This window comes from Delphinus delphis, chromosome 3 (assembly GCF_949987515.2).
Source record: "Delphinus delphis chromosome 3, mDelDel1.2, whole genome shotgun sequence".
Taxonomy (NCBI): Eukaryota; Metazoa; Chordata; class Mammalia; order Artiodactyla; family Delphinidae; genus Delphinus; species Delphinus delphis.
Window position 1 is genome coordinate 26,397,119 of NC_082685.1, and position 21,381 is coordinate 26,418,499.

The following is a 21,381-nucleotide window of genomic DNA, read 5'->3' on the forward strand; positions in this document are numbered from 1 at the left end:
ACTTTTTAAAAAGTAATATGTTTTAATTTTTTTAAATTGGAGTACAGTTGCTTTACAATGTTGTGTTAGTTTCTGCTGTAGAAAATACCTAGGAATAAACCTACCTAAGGAGACAAAAGACCTGTATGCAGAAAACTATCAGAAAACTATAAGACACTGATGAAAGAAATTAAAGATGATACAAACAGATGGAGAGATATACCATGTTCTTGGATTGGAAGAATCAACACTGTGAAAATGACTATACTACCCAAAGCAATCTACAGATTCAATGCAATCCCTATCAAACTACCAATGGCATTTTTCACAGAACTAGAACAAAAAAATTTCACAATTTATATGGAAACACAAAAGACCCTGAATGGCCAAAGCAATCTTGAGAAGGAAAAACGGAACTGGAGGAATCAGGCTCCCTGACTTCAGACTATACTACAAAGCTACAGTAATCAAGACAGTATGGTACTGGCACAAAAACAGAAATACAGATCAATGGAACAGGATAGAAAGCCCAGAGATAAACCCATGCACCTACGGTCACCTTATCTTTGATAAAGGAGGCAAGAATATACAATGGAGAAAAGACAGCCTCTTCAATAAGTGGTGCTGGGAAAACTGGACAGCTACATGTAAAAGAATGAAATTAGAACACTCCCTAACACCATACACAAAATAAACGAATACACTTTTAATGGCTGTTCCTACATACACACACTCACTTAAAGAAGCTTTACAAAATTCTGTAAAATCTGTTTCTAGGTACTCCAAAAGAAGTATGAGAATCACAGGCAATTTTTGAGGCCAAACATAGAGTTGGCTGTTGATTTGGGAAAGTAAGACCAGACAGGCAAAAAAGAAGAGGACAAAGGAACGGAGGACACAGAGAGACATCTCTCAAGAAGAACCATGCAAAGTGTCCAGCCTGTAGTTAGTATTCAGTCAGTTTGTGGCGAACTAACAGAGGATTCTTATCTGTTGTATCGTATCCTCATTCCCTGGCTACATAAAGGTCTCAGAGAGTTGAGAATTTCATTGACGAAGCTGTCAGAAGTGGCAAATATTAGGGTTTATGGTAGTTCTAACGCTCATTTCTAACTACTAACCACATTTTTTTTTTTTTTTCGGTACGCGGGCCTCTCACTGTTGTGGCCTCCCCCGTTGCGGAGCACAGGCTCCGGACGTGCAGGCTCAGTGGCCATGGCTCACGGGCCTAGCTGCTGCACGGCATGTGGGATCTTCCCAGACCGGGGCACGAACCCATGTCCCCTGCATCGGCAGGCGGACTCTCAACCACTGCGCCACCAGGGAAGCCCCTAACCACATTTTTTTGTACTGTAATTGAATAGAACAATCATTACTGTAGAACTCTGATTCTTAGGATGCAGTGCCCCCAAATTTCCTACAATAAAATATTTACTGCTCTTTACCAGGATATTTTTCCAAAATTCAGTGCCGGTGACATACTGATTTAAGCATCCTTTGACGCAACACACTAAACTCCCTGATGTAACTTTTAGCAATTTTCAATATGCTATAACTTTTCAATATTCTATCTATAGTGTATTCCCTTTGCCTACTGACACTGCAATTTCATCTAAAAGAAATTCATCAAGCTGGTCAGGCATGATCTGTAGTCAAAGGCATGTTGCTTATTTCTCTTGATGTCAATATGATAGCTACCTGGCTTTTTGCACCCCTATTACCCACTTCACAAATTCATACAGATATGAAGGTTCAAAAGAACAAAATAACTAACATCATTCTTTCCTCCAAAGAGATAAAAGTTATATTGCAGAGACAAATATGGAAAAGGATACTCACCATAAGTGCAAATCATTTTACTAGCTTCTCTGAAGAGAAGAATTCCATTAGGAGATGATACATCAAAGTTCAAACGCTGGGATCTAAGAAATACAGCAAAAATTTAGACTATATGTGCAGATAAAAAAAACAAATATAGGTTTAAAATACCCAGAATTTTCATTTATTAGAAGTAGCAACAGTACAATTATCCCTTTTTTAAAGTGTCATTCCATTAAACAAGTATTGATAAAATGTGTGTGCTAATTCTCTCACTATAAAGATACTAGAACGATAAAATTATTTTCATTTATTTGCTGATTCAAAGAATTCACTTTTTATCTGTCAAAACAATATCCTGACATCCTATATCACCGACCTCTTACACCCCTCTCCTTTCATGCAAAGTGGTTGACAGATAATAATAAAGGAAACCCCAAGTATGTATAAGTTTATATAGTTACTTGGATAGAGATTTACACTTGAGATCTCCTGTAGTGCCTAGTACACATCTTTAAAACAAATTATAAAATAACAGGAAATCTAAGTACCTTTAATACTGCTCATATGCATAATGAATCACTTGATACTTCAAGCATATTTCAAATACATTAAATTACATACAGACTATAGTTTCCATTGAACATAGCTCAAGTAAAGAGAAACAAATCCCAGAAGTTCTAAATAAGAACAGTTCTACTTTCCTAGTTCCTAACAGGTTGGGGAACAGTCTGAAAAGTGTAAAGGACTGACATGCCATCCTGACATAATATTTGCTTTTTTAACATCACTTTGGCTTTAGTTGGCTCCAATATACCTTTTTGCTCTGCTTTTAAGAAATAATGGTATATTTTTAAAAGGATCAGCAAAAATATGAAATAGGTCATAGCAAAGAAACACCAAAAAGCAAAGATATTTGCCAAGGAACAGAATAAACTGCTCGGAATAGAATAAATTGCTGCTTCTCTAGGCTTTTTCAAAATGCTTCGGAATTAAGTGCAATTATAACTTATTAGAAATACTACTGGAAACATTTGATTGTTGGCATAGAATTCCGATTAAAGAAATGTATATACATAGTACACATTAGGTTCCAGAGAAATATAGACAAGATAACATTTTCTGGGATTACAAATTTTTACCAGGTAGTTCTTTGGACAACTGTGCGAGATATGAATTATCCACCTATGGCAGATATAAAATACTTTACAATATACAACGTAATGAGTTTTTCCTTTAGCATTAAATGTTATATCAGTAATATGAACTATTAATTACCTAGCTGAAAAAACTGTAATTTAATAAAAACTAAATTTCTAATATAAAGTATATAGCCACCCTTCGTTTAGTATTTAAGGCACCTAGAGAACAGTTTTAAAAAAACTAACAGCTTTCAAAAGAATACTCACATTTATTTATTTGCCAGGTCTTTTCCCACCTCTTGTTTTAAAAATTTTAAATTACTGCTGTGAAAAACTCAGCACCATAGATCAAATTAGAGTTGCAACCCATACTCCTTCCCTGTCTGGATATCTCCCTTCCAACACGCAATTTACAAAGAGGAACTGATGAAACAGTATGACTAAGTGACAGGTAATTTGGTGCTAAGCCATATTCATAATGACATATCTTAAAGAGGTAAAACTAATTATCTTATTGCAGTTTTTCTCTTTTAGCTACACCTCTGTTAATATTTATATACAAAGAACCTGAACCTCTGCTTGTCTATGCAAATTATAAGGTCACCTAGGCAATTTCTGAGAAGTGTGGTAGTTGCTATTTAAATAAAAATTGTGAGTGCATAAATCATCCACATATGTGCATCTTGGCACAGAGGAAGAAGGATAACTTAGAAGTCAAGGCAGGAACAATCCCCAGGGCTTGAGACAAACTATGTGTCCACGAATTGCTCTGGGACTCAGTTCCCTTATCCATAAAATAAAGCATCTCAACTCAGAGACCTCTAAACTCCTTTCCTCCTCTACGGAACTGCAGTTAAGCAATGAGACAGTTAAAACTGCCCTGGGACTTTCCTGGTGGCACAGTGGTTAAGAATCCGCCTGCCAATGCAGGAGACACGCGTTCGAGCCCTGGTCCAGGAAGATCCCACATGCTGCGGAGCAACTAAGCCCGTGTGCCACAACTACTGAGCCTGCGATCTAGAGCCCGCAAGCCACAACTACTGAAGCCCACATACCTAGAGCCCGTGGTCTGCAACAACAGAAGCTACCGCAATGAGAAGCCCGTGCACCGCACTGAAGGGTAGCCCCCACTCGCTGCAACTAGAGAAAGCCTGCGCGCAGCAACGAAGACCCAACACAGCCAAAAATAAATAAATTTATAAACAAAACAAAACAAAAACCTACCTTCCTCCATCTTGTGCTTTTGAATCTTTTAAATAATGGTGGCTGTAGTCTTCCAATTTTTTTCCCAGTTCCCATAGTCCCCGTATACACCTAAGTATACTAAATTCTTTCTCGCCCAAAGTCTCAACCTTATATCTCTAATTCTACTGCCTTCAACTGATCATCTTAAGCTTTGGTTCCCGGGTTCTTGCTAAGTCTTAAATATACAGGCACGAGGCAGGAAAGTCTGACCTCTGAAGAGTGCTACCAAATAGTAAATGACCTTTTCACTTGCCTATGCTACCTCTTACCTGTTTTGCATCAGTTCTGCCATAAGTTTTAAGATGGGAGTTGTACACGCTGGCTCTCCATACCACTGCTCAACAGCCCTCTGAAGGATGGGAATATAGGTTGGGTACCTTTTATAAAGCCTGTTAAAGAATTTAAGGGTCAAAAGAAATATTGTTTCTGAAAATTGGTGCCACTTAAAAAGAAAACAAAGGAATCCACATTTGTTCTATGTTTAGCATACTTATGAAGTATCATGTAACATAGTTAAAGAATTATGCTTAATATTGCAGGAAAGGAAAATAAGTTAATGAGGGGTAAAAAATGTGAACTGCTATTATCAGAGTTTGTTGGGCATCAAACTACTTAAGAAAAAAATGTTGTTTATTATGTAACTTTTAAAATACATAAAAGTAGAGGGAAAGAGTAAAGCCTATGCATTTATCTCCCAGCTTAGAAATTATCTACATTCTTTTATTTTAAGTTGTTGACTTAACTCTGCTTAGTTCCACTATAGCCCCAAGGAACGCTAGGGATGACAGCTTGAAGAAAAGCTTTGGGTAATTTTTAATCTCAACTCAAGGTCAGTTTGCTAAAAGGTAGTCCCTTGTACGCTCAAGGAGAAATTCTCAAACACCCTCATCAATACTAAGGACTGCATGTCTCTGTTAAGTCAATGGCTGAGACCACCAGAACCTGGAAAACTCTGACTCAGCTCCACTGACCCTTTAACCCGTAACTGGCCTCCTCCTAACAAATGGACACAGAAATATAAAATTAAGGCCTAAAACTGCAGCAGAAAAACCCCTTCCTATAGCACTACCTTCATTTCCTTTTTCTTTTCCTAATCCCTAAATCTGTCTCTTTCTGATGTTTTTCAATGTACTTGTCTTTTTGTTTCAGATGGAAGTGCTGAACGGAATCACCTCATGTTGTTCCTTTCCTGTGTGGTATGGGTAGTGACCTCCATGGTGAGAAAAGATCACAATTTTCTTCCCTGCTCTTAGAATAAATTTCAAGTTCCTTAGCATGGCAAACAAGGTCCTTAATATCTGGTCCCTGCCTACCTCCAGTCTCGTCTCTTAGTGCTCCTGCCCTTATCTATGGTTTGGCCATTCTTAATTCTCTGCAAACCCACTGATGCCGACTCTCTCTTGTCTCTATTCCTCTATATGCTGCTTTGTCTGCCTAACACATTCCAAACTGTATTTCAACATCTAGCTCAAGTTTTACTTCCCCTGGAACGGTGAAATTTTCCCTTTTTTGTCAAAAGGAATCAATCTCCTCCTCATCTAAGTTCAATGAGCACTTTGACCACGTCTCTCTTATAACAAACTGTATTACGGTTCGTTGCTTGTGTTACCCATCTGCCCCATTAGATAGTGAGTTTCTCAAGGGCAAAGACCTGTGCTTCCCTACTATGACCTTGTTAATTCCTATTTGTCCCTCATATTTCGATATACATGTCAATTATTCCAAGAAGCCTCCGTGACACCTCCCCTAATCCCCCATGACTAAGTGTGTCTCCTATGTAAGGCTCTGGTACCCTGTGTTCGTGCTATCATAGCACCTTATCTCTCCTATTATATGCTTTTTGAGAGCACAGCATAGGTACTTATTGTATGCATGGACCTGGCACAAAATAGATTTCAATAAACATTTGTTGTGGTAAACCTGCCAACCTAAAAATGAGGTGTAGCATACTTAATTAGACCTACCTATTTGATTCTTTTAAGCTGTGCATTTCACTTTGAAGCTTCAGGAAATAATTCACATAACATTTAGTGAAAATAAGCCCTTAAATACCTTAAGAGTGTCAGGCTCCCTAAAAGTGCAAAAAGCAATACTTTTGTCCCCCTAGATATACATGTTAAGGCTGTATTTGAATATATACGAACAATTTACTTAAGTACTTATTGAAGGCCTATTCTATAAATGTCTTCTCACTGTTACAGACTCTCTGGAGCCATCAGTGAATCAAACATTAAAAAAATCCCTGCCCTCGTGGAATTTATATTCTAATAAGACAGAAAATAAAATAGATATATGATCCTTTAGAAAGTGCTACAAAGGAAATAAGGCAGAGAGAGGAGATGAGAAGTGAGTGTATATGTGTGAATGAGGTTTCAGTTGGATGAAAATGAGAAATATAAAATCAATAAACTTGATTATTAACTCTATTTTGTCAGATAACTTACTGTTTTATTTTTTTCTATGGACTAGAAAATCTGTTATTTTTGATAGACGGTAGATACTCTGTGCTATGTACTGTGCCAGGGATCCAGTGGTAAGTAAGACATGGCTTTTGTTCTTGGTGAATTCATGCTTGAGTCTGGGTGCTGCACACAGAACAGTAATGCTCTGAGTACCAAAATCCTGAAACAGTGCCACAGGAGTACAGGTGAGAAAATATTCCACCCAGAGATCTGAGTACAAACTCAGCGATCACGAGTGGGAAAGCATCTGGAAGACTCATCAGGAGACTGAAAAGACACAAATCTCAGAATCTAAGGATATCATAAGCACACAGATGCCCCTTTGCAAGGCATTCTAAAGACATCAGGACCATTATACTTTTCAGAGCACACTGTATTCACTATGGGATAAGGCCCGGGATATGAGGGGATGCTCCCTTTTCTGTGTGGAATGAGAGTGGTGCCAACTCTAATATGCTTCTGACAGAGGTGACTGCCACGGAGAAAATGAGTGATTACTGGAAAGCAGAGTAAAGGTCTACCAAGCAGGAGGTTAAAAGGGTTTCAGAGTGAGAGTGCCAGACTCAGATTACACGGTGAGAATCAGAACCTACCCTAGGAGTTTAATTTTCCAGTGGCCTTGTGAGAACTATGTATACATGGATAGGAGGAAGACAGTGGGAGACCTTAGGTAGAAGTGGCACAGATCTAACTGCTTTCACCTAGATCTCCCCAATGGATTCCTAAGGTCAGCACCAGATAAATAAAAAATAAAAAAATTAATGATATGCTATTGCCTTATAAGATGCTAAATATGAAAAACTGAAAAGAATGAGGTTTGCTTCTTGATGACATCCATCCATCCATCCATCCATCCATCCAATAGTTACTTACTATGGGCTGGACCCCAAGAAAGCATAAATGAGTAAAAAAGTAATCCTTTTCCTCTGAGATTTCACAGTAGAGAAAGCATTCTAATACACCAGAAGGCAACAAAAGAGGTTTTTGTTAAAAATTTTAGGAGGTAAGAGTGTGAGCATGTGGTTCCAGAACAGAAATAGCCTGCTAGTTCAGAGCTTAACTGAAAGGTATTCCTTGAACGTGAAACATCTATACCTTTGTTCATGGAGGCAAACGCTGCTGGGAAGCCGTCTCTCTTTCGGTCTGGCAAATGCCTATCCATCTTTCAACACCTATAGCTCAACTTTGACTTCCCTGGGAAGCCTACTTTTTGCCCCAAATACCAAGCTCTTCCTCTTAAATGTTCATATGGTCTTTTGCATGCATCTTTGTTACAATACATTGATGGTTTATTAGTTATTTGTTATGGCCACTAGATTATGAGCTTCTAAGGAACGATCCATTTTATTCATTCTTATAAAAAGCAATCATTTTATTCATTTCTCATGCCTGGCACAATGCACTCAACATATGCTTGTTGAACAGCAATTTTTCAGGTTTACTTTCTTCCCTATTTCAGTTTGTCTAACATACTGCTGACTATTCTCTTCTTGAAATACAATTCTCGTTCTGTTAGTCAGTCAAAATCATCAATTGCTTTATACCAGCTATGGAATAAGGGTCTCAGTTCCTTAGCCTGATATTCAAGGGTCCCAGACAACCTGCGTGTCCAACCATAAAATAAGTGTATCTTTAACAAAATATCTTCTCTACTACTCTCCTTCCTAAACCTGTGCTTAGACCAACTGAAAACCTCTTACTTCACAGTTCCAATAGTCCAATCCTACTTATGTGATATGACCCAAAGAAATACCTTCACCTTTACAGAGCCTTTCCTGATGCGCCAGCTAAATGCAATCACTTTATTTCTATCTTTGTTATGGCACTTATCACCTTCTGTATTTTATTACAGTTGTTTAGGTAGATACCTAACTGACTCTATTAAACTGTAACATCATTTTGGGGTGGGATTTGAGGGTAAGAAATCTACATCCCTCATGAATCCTCGGACAGTCCTTAGCCAAATCTGCTGAATAAGTGAGCAAATCGGATTCCTTTGTCTCATTCCATATTAGGGAAAGGAACTAACAACAGTGGAGGGGTATATTTACTTTGTGCCAGACACTGTACTAGGCCCTTTATATATGTCAGTTCACTCACTTCTTACAACATACCTGTGATACAAGTATTATTAGCCCTGTTTCATGGAGGAGAAAACTGTGATTCTGAGACATTAAGTAATTTACCCAAAACCCCACAGGTTGTTAAGTGGTGAACCCAGGACTGGAACCTGAGACTGTCCTATTCCAAAGTTCTTTTTTTCTCCCTACAAATCTCATTGTCTTGCCTTGTCTTTGTAAAATGTGTTTATTCATATTAAACGACAGCACTGACTGCGTGACTGAAAAACAGTGTACTCAAAGATCAGGATTATGACAATTAAAAGAATGAGTGTGAGGAAATAGCATCCTACACATTCTTTTATTTTTTTCAATTTCCCGCTGGGTTTTTGATACTTAAGTTTAAGTATGATCTGGAAAAAGTTTAAACAAGGGGACTAAATACAGTGCAAGGTAAGGTGCTTTTATATTGTTGCATTCTCACTACAGGGGCAAAGAAATAGCAGTGATTCTTCTCCTGTTCTCCAGTAGTGGGACAATTTATCAACATGGTTGCTGTGTAGTTTCAGGCAATTTAGGTTTGGAAGGACAGAGTGATAAGTAATGTAGTCCGTGTACCAGTTAATGCAGTCAGTGTTTATAGAAATGTTTTTAAATTAAATAGCTAACCACTAAAATAGCATTTTATCAAATAATCACGATAAATAAAATGCATTTTGACTTTAAGATGACATGTGCTCTTATAGGATGTTTCTTCCGTATGCCAAGGACTATACAGCAAATTAAAGCACACACCTTTATGTGGATAAAAGGCAAATAAACTTTCTCCAGCAGTAATATTAGAATCATCACTGACGGTTTGACATATCAATATTTTAGGAAGAATAAATGACTTTCATATCCATGTTCTTTTTTTAATCATACACTTGCTCATTTTTACATTACTAGAATACTTTGGAAAGAATCTGTACTCTATCACCTGAAACTGCTTAAAGTATTTTGAAATATTTTAATAAAGCTCTTTGAATTATCAAATAATATAACTTTTAAACAAATTTTACTATTATTATAAATATTTGCTCTTTTATCCCTTGCTCAAAGGAAAACTATAAATCTTGCCTCAACTGAATGAACACCATTTATCATATTCATTTTGTTGTCAATACAATTATGAAAAGCCTTTGGCCTTTTCCCAAGGAAGCTGATTTGCTACTGAAACTCAATTATTATAAGCAAGGCCGGTACCAAGCCATCCCGTTTGGCAATCTAACATAACTTCCTGCATAACTGACACTTGGCCCTCTGTCCCTGACCCTAATAACATCAACGTCTACAGTCAGATGGAGGAGACAGTGGTTTCTAGTCCAAAACAAAAGTTAAGTCCCAAGGTTTTCCGTTTGCTATTTTCTGCCATCTGCTGGACAAAAGTTTCATTTCAGATAGGTGCCCAAAAGAAGGAGCAAACTGAGGAAATGGAAAACAGACTTAATTAAAAACTTAAATTACAATATGTTCTATAAATTTTAGGCAGTATCAATTACGACAGATATTTCTATTCTTTGATGCTAAGGGGAAAGTTCTTATCTGAACTCTTAGTTAAGACTGTTGCTGAGGAAAACGTGAAGCATTAATTGCTGGACCTCCTAGAGTTGTAGGTTGGCTTCAAGATCACCGTCAATTTTAAAGCGCTAAAATTAGGTTTTTACAATATTTCAAATAAATGAAAGTTTTTGCTTTGTGAGCTTGTATTTACGTTTAGAGAAATGAAAGGGTCATATGTAATTCCAGTTTGTTCTGCACAGTTAAAAGAGTTGTATGACTTTGCAGGTTAAAATCTACAATCTCTGTACATGTACTTTGTATGCTGATATAAAGACATACATGATTTCTAAACGGCATGGAAAATTCTTATCTCTAACCCTTCTATGGGCACATAAATCTGATGAGGTAGGTTTTAATAGTAAGTAAAAATGTAAGTAAGTATTCAAAATTAATGCTAAACGATTTCTTTAATGTGTAGCGTTCTCCCTGAAACATGCCCAGATCCTGTTCGTTATGTTTTCGGTCATAACTGTGTCATCAGTACTTGAAGACTGCCTTTAAGAAGTTTCTTTTGTAATTTAATTTATGAGGGAAGTTTCTTTTGTAATTCAATTCATGAGGGAAGTTCTTATTTATGATAAAAAGGGTCTGAAAAGAGCAACAGACAAATAATGTAACTTAAAAAATAACTTTAAGGTTACAGAATTTTCTTACGTGCTCTGATGGTTTCATGTATAAAGGCATGAAAACATATGTTACACTTACATGACTTGCATAAACTATCACTTTCTGTTAGGATCAAAGAGGATTCGTACAATATTGCTAAAACAATATGAATAGTAACCATTTACGACTACCTATTATGTTCTAGACATTATACAAAGTGCGTTACCTATTTCAATGGTTACAATAGGCCATGACACTGGATGTCTCCTTTTATAGATGAGGAAACTCAGAGAGGTGAAAAGACTTGCCAAAGTTTACACAGCAAATGGAGAGTTAGGAATTCAAGCCAGGTCTGCCTAACACCAAATCTTTTTACTATTAATGATGAGGCATTTCTGTGGGGGGATGTTTGTTTCCTTGCCTATTTATTTTGCTGTCTGTACTAAGCCTTGGCAAAGGTAAGTTCAAATTTTATATCAAATGAAAATCCTAACGATTTATTTCCCCCTTTTCATGTCCATTAATATTTTCATGATGATGAAAAACTACAGCATGATAAACTGAGCCTCAAAGAGATAAAGTGACCTCAGCTCTGCTGTTTGAGATAGAGTGGGAATCCAAATCTCCTCGAAAATGACAAATGGTAGGATCCATTGATCTTGAGTTAGAGACGTCAGCCCAATTACCCCTGCAACCCCAACATAAACCATCATTTGGGGATGTGATTTTTTAAGGTGTCGATATTTAATGGCACCAAAGAAGTGACCTCTCTGAGCTGGGTCTCCAAATGCTGTGCTCAGTTATCTGTACTGCTGCCACTGTGCTGTAATTTTTAGCTGATTACACATTAGTTCATTTAGCTTTGTTTCCTCTTCCCTACTGTGCCATACTATTAAACGAAAGCCAGGGGCCTGGCATCCCTCTGTGCACAGAGCTGGTATTGTCACAGTGTAATAAGGATACATCCAGTCAAACAGCATGGTGTAGCTGGTCTTTGTGTTCAGTGCAAAGGCAATCCCTCGAAGATCTCTTGCCAGCCCGATCAACAGACGCTGTCAGTGGGAAAGAGACACAGTAATTGATTTTCACGTTAGCACAGAGCAGATGGAGTAATAATCAGGCAATAATGACCACATATCTGATTTTGATTCATTAGCTAAAATGTCTCGCTCAGATCTCTTTCTATAGAAAGTCATAGACTTTTTAAGCAAACAGACCATCAAATCTGCTGACCAACTCTGCTTCTTATAAATTGAGCTGAGTCATAATTCCAATAGCTTAGAAACATTTAGATTCCTAACATACTTTGTTTCTGAATAACGCCAAATTAGAAAAAAAAAAGAGTATTGATAATTCCACGAAACAGAAATGTACAGGGTATAGACATTATTTAATAACAACAAATCTTAACCACACTGGCTTGCAAGAAATCAGTCCTACTATGCAATTTGGAGTCTAACCTGAAAGCACACTGGCATTTAAAGATCCCTAAGGAATATCTTTAGTAACTTAGGAAAAAATGAAACTGGCCAGATGACCTATTGGTACTGTGGCATACCCAGAATGGCATTCACATTCCCCAAGCAAGGAAAAGATATAAGGAAAAGAGTTCTTCTACACTCAATATCAGAAGACTTGAATTTAAACCCAGCTTTACTTCTTAACTGTAAGACTTAAGGCAAGGCAAATTATCAGTCTCAGTTTTCTCATCTCTGAAAGGGGCTAATAATGCCTCTCTCACAGAGGCACTGTCAGGAATAAATTTAATAAATTTATATAAAAATGCCTAACAAGAGCCTGATACATACATAAGTGTTCCATAAATACTTAGTTTTAGAGAAAACAAAACAAAACAAAATGAAAACTTGACTCTTAAATAGAAGAGATCTGACTCGTACTCTGGACCCTTAATTAAGCTGTCCTTAGGAAGATGCTTGGGAAGTGAAAAAGAAAACCCATGAACAGATGCTAGAATGTCAGAACAAAGACTACAAATAAACATAATTGCAGAACAAGGGGGTGGGATAATTGAGATATGCAACTGTGATTTCTGAAGATACTGTTTTCAGTGGAAATATTCTGCCAGAAAATGGTCTCTGAACTATTTCATCAGATTTTCTTTTCCGCACACTTTGGTAATAAATGAAAGTCTCTTTAGCAAGGCGTTTAAATTATCATTAAGGACTTGGAAGTGAATGCTGACCCTCATCTTAATGACTACAAAAATTTCAAAGTAGGAAACAGTTTATGTCACAAGTATCTGTAATTTTTGATCCCCCTTCCCCAATGCCCCATACCTAAAAGGTGACTCAATATAACTGGAAGCTGTTTATAAGAATATTCAGTTTCTATACTGTGTAACAGCTTATAGAATGATGGTAATCTGAATTTCTGAATGTGAACCCTGAACTTTTGTTTCTGCTTCTTTAAATAACTTATTCTTTTTCCTTTCATAATCTCACCGGTCCTTGTTTTTCTATAATCGGCCAGTCTCTCTGTGTAGTTCTCTTCTGTGACTGCTATTTTTCTTTAAACCATTTTGCCTTTTATGTAACCTGTTTTCATCACCTGGAACCTATTCTCCTCTTTCTCAGCTTTCCACGTTTCTTGCAGTTTCCAGAACAGAATATGTCTTCTAAGAAGTCTTTGAACAATTCTATTCTGACTAATTCTCTTTGTAGTCTTTCTATTAAAGTGGCCTTTTTTGATGCTATTTTTGTTATGTACACTTACAAATTACAGGCTACTCTTCAAATAATCTTCAGTTTTCACATATACATAAGGTACTCATCACCATTCAACTCTAAATCGGTCAACAGGAGCAATAAGTTTTACTTTGTGTCTAGTGCAAAAGGCTCTTAAAATATTTTAGACTATCCTTATTACGCAAAAAGGTTAATATTTATTTCATCACAAATTTTTTTCTTAAGAGACACCAAGTTAACAGAAGGGCTCTAACTGACTCAAATCTATGAAATTATATCCATTTTAGAAAATGTTACTCCAAAGCAGAGGAAGCATATGACAATATAATAACTAAATATGTTTTCAAAAGATTCGACTGAGCAGGAAAATGCAGTGTTAATGTGAGAAACAGATCTCTCATGCTCAAACAATCTTTTATCTCAAAGCAGCAAGAGTACTGTCATAATCCATACAGACACTCAAACAACACTAAGTAAGCACTTTCTTGACAGTCAAAAGATACCCAGTTCTGGTACGAGACCAGGAAAACTGTTAACAAGGAGCTCAACCAGGCTATCAAACAATCTCAGAGATCAAGGGATGATCTGAAATTTAGGGGAGGAAGAGCCACAATTTACCATCTCACTTAAAACAGTACAAAGAGGTTTATTTAAAAAGTTGCCTTTCTCCTACAGTTAGTCAACACTTGACTGACCTGACAAATGAGAGGTCCTTATAAAGTGAGGCTGTCTGGGGGAGTGGGCAGGTCTGGCGTATCTAATCCTAAGGATTCCTTTTTTGGATAGTTCAAGGAGAAACTGCTCGGTGCTGCAGTCTCCTGCATGGTGAACGGCCGTCTGTGTGCCAAGTGTGAGACGGATGGGCTGGGAAACAGTTGAAATGCGGCTCCTTCCACCCTGACCTCCAAAACAGGGTTTCTAATGGAAAGTCTGACAGACCCTTTACTGTAGTGGCACTACTGGGGGCAGCTATAATATTATCCTCATAATTCTACTATATAATAACAACAAAGAAAAAGAAGGTGAAGGGTCATTGTGCTTTGTCTTTAGAATTAAGATGGCTGTCTTCATCCTTACAGCATACTCTTAATTCTGAAGACACATCTTAATAACCTCTAAATAGTTCCAACAAAAGAGCCGTGTCAGAGGAATGAGCAGGCCCCAAGGTGTTTCAACTGGAGTGTTTTCATCTGCCTTTATTGCTCTATCCCTCTCCAGAATTAAGGCAATAACCTGTGATAAATTATTCAGGAACTGCTACAGGGATCAAAGCAAAATCATTCTGTTAAAGTGCTGTTTGCAACATTTGGCACTTAGTGCGAAAACTTTTAATGTGCGCATGCTGAAAATCTAGGATTTTAAATAATTTAACATTGTGGAGTTTTTACGAAGGGACTAAAGATAGCAGGTTCCTATTTAACTGCTCCTCTTCCTCCTAGAAGTTTTCATTCATTTCCCTTAAAACTGATGACGTCATGGCCAAAACAAAAATGATGCATGGGGAGTCAGAGTACTGGACTATATTTTACTGTGGGTACAATCACAGGGGGGAAACACGTACTGTGAACTAACGTTTTAGAGCCAGGGTTTGTCAGAGCAATTTCTTTCCTTTTCCCTTTCCTTTGAAAAGAGAAACCCAAGACAAAAATTCAATGTTCTCTTCAATTTTATTAGGACTAAGTAAGAAAACAAAGCTATAAATTTAAGAGTTTTACAGCATTTCCTTCTCTCACAACCATATTTCAGTTTGGCAGTGTAGGTCCTTAATGCTTATGTTTATCCTGAAACCCGCATTTGAAAAATATCTATCAATAAATAGGCAGTTAGAAAATCCTGGTAAGGGTTGCAAATTAAATGAATTTGGCAGTCCTGCAGCATTTTCATAGAGATCTTTTAACGGCATCACCTCCTGTGGATTGGAATACTGAATACTTTATTGAAGAACAAAACAGAACTGTTTTTATCTCTAGTATTTGCAAAATGAAGTACCTGAAAGCACTTCTGCATGTATTATTTATTCATCATGATAGAAAAATAGGCTTAACCTAATAAATTACATTTAAAAGCATTTACTGCAAAAGTTTTGTTTATGATAAAGCAACAGATTTAGTTCTTTATCGGTAGCTTAAAGCACCAAGTTTTCTTTATACAAATTAGACAGATGGTGCTTACAGTAGAATTTACTAAAGGTCTGTCACAACAAATGCAGCCAAGCTGCATATTTAATCACTGCAGAATCTTGTCTACCTGCAGCTGCCAACTGCTAATCCAATTTCCCTGATAAATGTGGCAAGAGACACGATCAGCAATAAAGAGCATCTAACTCCATTTTCCTGCAGGGCGTCTTTTGATGAACATTTAGGACGGAAGCACGGAGTGCACTGTGTGGCCTTGGTTCGTGGCAGCTGCATGCATTCTGAGGCACAGTTCTCAGGTTACTCACTTAATTCTGCCACTATCATTACGTTGCTATTGATCTCAGTAGCTGTTGCCTACACAGCATTACTCTAGATGAAGCTGAATCAGGCAGTTATCATGCATCAAACTTGCTCAAAAGCCTGGAGATTTCCCCTTAATTACTTGTGATTTTATTTGCAAATACCGTTAAAGTGTAATCAAGCAGTCACTTTCCAGGGTCGTTAAGAACTTGCTGGTTTAGGGATATATCACAGGAACTCCATTAAAAATGACTCTAGGAAGATGGTTTCTATCAAACTAGACGGGATTACATCAAAACGGGTTTGGAGTATAATGAAATCTTCAAATGAGACAAATGTAATTTTTATAAAGATAGTGTTTTTCAACCTCATGGCTTCTTTCTGATATAAAGGGCAGCAATAACCACCTTAAAGTTGCAAAGATTTTTCTGGTCATTAAAAATATTTGGGAGACATCTAAAAAATATAGCTAACCTGAGTAGAAACTCTGGTGAAGAATTTCAGCAACACTATAAACACAAAGACAATCTCTAAGATCCTTTTTTGGTTTTAAAAATTCTATGACTATTGCATGTTGATAAACATGCATTTCAAAAACTCTATGTCAAAATAGAAGGTACAGTATTTGGTTAATTATTTTTTAGTACAAGAATTACACTGAATAATCACCAAAGGCCATCATTCTTCTATTTGGCTTCTTACTGCTAATTTTTTTTTTTTTTTTTTTGGTAGAGAGAAGAGGAGCCATGCAAAATGACTGTCAATATTTTCAACACATTTCAAATAACAATAAAACATGACTCAAGTATCACCAACAAAGGTGCCTACATTTTCGGTATATATTTATTAGTCTTTTAAGAATAATAACCAGTGTCAATCAATTTAACACAGCCCTGATACATCAGAATTTCAGAAGATGTTATTCCTATTTAGCAGATCTTGTGCTCCCCATCCCCCGTATTAAAATACGGGGCTGTTTTGTCACAAACAGCTTGCTACACTTAAGGATTTTACTAATAAAACATAATGTTGTCTTAGATATTATGACTGTTGCCACAGCTGAACTGACTTGTCAAATCAATCCTAATATGGCTCCCACAGGCACATAAAAACCTTATTTAGCTATCAGTTACCCTAATCACTTTGTTCAGTTTAAGAATGCAATACTTCAAGACCAGCTCCTATTTATACATATATGCCTAGCCATTTAATAAAGTCTTGATTTATACAAATTCTTGTTTAAAAATATTTAGAGATGTAGTATTTTAGCATGTGTACATTTGTGCATTCCTCCATATAAATATGTTGAAACATAGAGTGTGGGGTAGATGAGGGAATAGGGACGTTTAAAGTGGTGTACCCACGAGAAATGTTCTTTTAAAAGATATTGCCACGAGAGACAAATGCATCATCTAATCATAAGCTCTCTGAAATCATTCGATAACCTCAAAGTCCATTTGTATAAGAAACTAGAAAAGTACTTGTATGAAAAGTACAACTCAAAGACACATGCAATTGGGAAATTAAGATTGATGAAGCACAAAGCACACACAAATATGCAGACCTTTTTCTGAATCTATACATCCTAGAATGAACAAAATCATCTTTCCTCATGTTCGGAAACAAACCCACCTTTACATCTTCTTGTTTAAAGTTGTTATTGAATATCTGTAACACTGTTTCAAAAGAGACTGTAAGAGGCAGCATGAAATTCTCAAATTCGTCCTCATCTTCGCCTATCAGAAAAACAAAAGGGTCATTGCGCTTTAAGATGCATGCTATTGTCCATTAGCCTCCACAGTGAGTGCTTCATTCAGGCTTAGAAATGTTCTTGAGAAGGGGTCAGCCTGCATTCACCTCCGTACCACATTTTGTGCTTTGGCTCATTGAATATTCTGGTGTTTTGCCTTCTCTTTTGCACCAAATGAAATAGCAAACTTACTTACCAGCCATTTTTTTTCCTGGCTCTTTATTGGATCAAATAGACTCATGCCCCAGGCTTCTCAGCCCTTCAGCTCTTAGGGCCCCCAGAGCTTCCCTAATGCCTCAAGGAAAGGCACTTTCAAAGCCTCAGAGAACTGGATCTTTTTTCCCTTTCTCTTTAGGTGCCAAGGCCCTAAAGGGCTCACAGACTCAGGTGCCCAGATAGCCCTAAGTTATTATTCTCTTTTATTTATGTTCTTTTTTATTAATTTGTTAAATGGATGTCAGGGAAACTTTTATCTCCAAACGGGATGGGGTCCCTCATGGGTCATTTGGATTTTAAGTACATTCTCCATTGAGTATACTTCCTTTTGCAATAAGCTTCTTTTTCTTTATATAAAAAAGGGAAAAGAGACATTTTCTATTGTTTTTTCACTTTGAAGGTAGAATCTTCATTTAACAAATGGATATGTTACACAATTGGTAATTTATCCTTTTCAAAAGGGGTTTCCTTCAAATGAGAAAGTTTTCTCATTCATCCTGTGCCACAGGGAATTGTGAGTCCCACTTTACTGATGAAGAAACAGGCAGAGAAACGTTAAGCGACTGCTCAAGGTAGCATACTTAGTTGGAGGTGTAACTATACTGTCCAGACCTCCTGATTTCTATGCTAGCAGTTTTTAAGTAGAGAATTAGAGAGGAAATAAGATCTCAGAGCAGAGATCAGTGGTTCTCAAAGTTTGGTCCTTGACCTAGCGGCATCAGCATTACCTGGGAACATGTTAGATATAAAAACCCAGGTTTCATCCCAGATCCAGCAATTTTTGTTTTAAGAAGTCTTCCAGGTAACTCAGATGCATGCAAATGTTTGAGAAACACTGGCCTATATATTATTCTACAGATAAGGAGAGCGAGGTCCAAGGCCACATACACAGAAAATCAATGGCAGATTCAGGATCTTTTGACTCTTAAGGAGTGGCTGATCTGGCTGACCCTGATCTTTTGTGACTTCTCTTTTCCCTTTAACCTTACATACTTTGTTTCTGGAGTCCAACAGATTCAGGGACTCAGCTTTCTTCAGAAAGAGATGTCAAAAGGCCAATGAGTCTTTCCTAGTATGCTGTTCGACACAAGGATCAGGGTGCTAGGTGAAGGGGAAGGTAAACCAAATTATAGTGACCTCGTGGTGCAATGGTAGTACGTCTGACTCCAAGTTATAAGCCCTGCCCTGTCAACTAGCTATGCGACCAAGTTACTCCTCTTAGATACACCCTCTGTCAACTGGGGATAACATGAGACCTTTATAGGAGCCAGTTTTATTTTTCAAAGCCCAGGTCAAATGATAGCTTTCTTAATGTCTGAGCTAAGCTCCCCTTCAAGTACTAAGATCCTACTGCAAGTATTCCCCTTCCCCCTTTGGGTTCTCACAGCATTCTGTCTGATTCTTCCCCTTTGTCTGATCCTTTAGACAGCATGTATCAGTCTGCTGTGAATGGCAGATATTTTAGCAGATAGCTAATACTAACACTTAATAATACCACCTATATCATTCTACTACTACCACCATTTGATGAAGGTTACTGTGGAGATTAAATGAGATAAAATTTGTAACATGTATATGTAAATTATTAGATTTATCAGCCTACACTGATAGTATCTTTGGCTTTGCTTCTGGAGAACCAAGACTGCACCTTTTCATTTCTCTGTGAAGGAGAATGATGTAGGTTAAGCCCCTGCAATAAACAGACCCAGTGTCTGGCTCCATCATGTACTGTTTAACTTTGGATACTCAGCTGATCACTTTGTGTCTCAGTTTTCTCATCTATAAAATAAGGATAAATACTTATCTTTTGAGGATTATTGTGTATATTAAATGTATATACAGGAAAAATAGATGATGCACCTAGAACAGTGCCTGGTACATATTAGGGAAATACTGTATTTGAATGAAAAGTAGATGTTCAATTAAAGGTAAATTTTAAAATTACCTTATTTTCTTAATACCTAATATAGAAAAATTACTAACTGAAGCAAACGTCAAATCCTCAAATATATAATACATTATATTTTAAACCATGTAATCTTACTCTTCTAGTATGGAATTAATGAGAACAGTGATAATGATCACTGCAGGCAGGTAAGGGTGCTAGAGAGAGTGGATGCTTTGAAAGTTCTATGCTTGAATCCTGGTTCTGCTACTATTAGCTGTCTGCTTTTGGATAAAGTCTCTTCACTCATCTGTAATTAAGAGACATAATATTTACTTCATAAAGTCAGCTGTGAGGATTAAATGACAAAACACTTGTAAGCCCCCTTGCTCGGTGTCTGGCACTTAATAAATGATAGCCAGGAGCATTTTTGTTGTTTTGAGTTTAACATGAACTTAACAGAGGTGATTATGGTGGTCAAATAAAATGTGACCACGAGGTTGCCAGCCCAATACCCTTCCTCTGGGAGCAAGGTAAGGATATTTACTCAGAACAAAGACAAACTCAGAACCTGAACATTTAAACCCTTCCTTAGTATACTGAGCTACAGATCAAAAAAACTTCCTGATTCCATCTCTTTCCTCAATCAAATTTTGAGGCAAATAGGGACATCAGGAGCACAAGAGAAAGCCACCAAAATGTGAAATGTGAAGGGAGAAGTCAAGGAGCAAATACTAAAGAAAGCAAGGTGAGCGGCAATGCTACTTAAATGTCACTTCCTCAGAAAGGACTTCACTGACCACTCTAAAACAGTACCACAGTGTGTGCCCTCCCCCCTCACCTAATTTCCCACCCCATAAACACTTCACTGTTCTTATGGGACTTACTATGACTGGCTATTAATTTACATATTTATGCATTGTCTTTCCTACTAGAATGTAAGCTCCTTGGAGAAGGAACTTCGTCTGTCTTGATCATGACTGTATCCCCAGTGCCTAGAGGAGGGTCTGGTGGTCAAGTAATATTTGTGTAGTGACTGAATAACAGTAGTTATTTCTTGAGTACTTGCTATGTGCGGTCAATGAATGTGGTACTTAGTTTACTTAACAAACACCTATGTAGCTCTTACTACCTTCAAAGCACTGTTGTAAGTCATTACCAGTCACAACAATCCTGTAAACTAGTATGATGATTTCCTTCATTTTACATGTGAACTGAGAGGTTGAAGGAGTTAAGCAGTTTGTCCAACATCCTCTGCCTGGTAAATGTCAGTGAACCAGGGTCTCCAATTAGTTCTGCTTTACCCCCCAACTTCATGTTCCTCCCCCCATGTCTCTGATGAGGTGGAAGGTGTCAGAGGTAGGGACGGAAGTCAGGGTCACAAAATCTCGACTTTGCAGTTGCATGAAGTCAGAAGAGGGTGAAGAACAATTAGCTTGGTTCTGGTGAGGAGAAAGGAATTCCTCAGCAATC

At 37.3% G+C, this 21,381-nt stretch overlaps 1 protein-coding gene across 3 annotated transcripts in view; it reads right to left on the bottom strand.

The window, feature by feature from the left end:
• Positions 1 to 21,381, bottom strand: part of RANBP17 (RAN binding protein 17) — a 315,725-nt gene that overhangs the window by 54,886 nt on the left and 239,458 nt on the right. For all 3 annotated transcript variants that reach the window (XM_060008404.1, XM_060008406.1, XM_060008403.1), the window contains 4 exons: positions 17,690 to 17,793; positions 11,878 to 11,966; positions 4,454 to 4,561; positions 1,819 to 1,901 (listed from right to left, as the gene is read on the bottom strand). In XM_060008404.1, the coding sequence (XP_059864387.1) occupies positions 1,819 to 1,901; positions 4,454 to 4,561; positions 11,878 to 11,966; positions 17,690 to 17,793 (384 nt within the window). The remainder of the gene's footprint in view (positions 1 to 1,818; positions 1,902 to 4,453; positions 4,562 to 11,877; positions 11,967 to 17,689; positions 17,794 to 21,381) is intronic.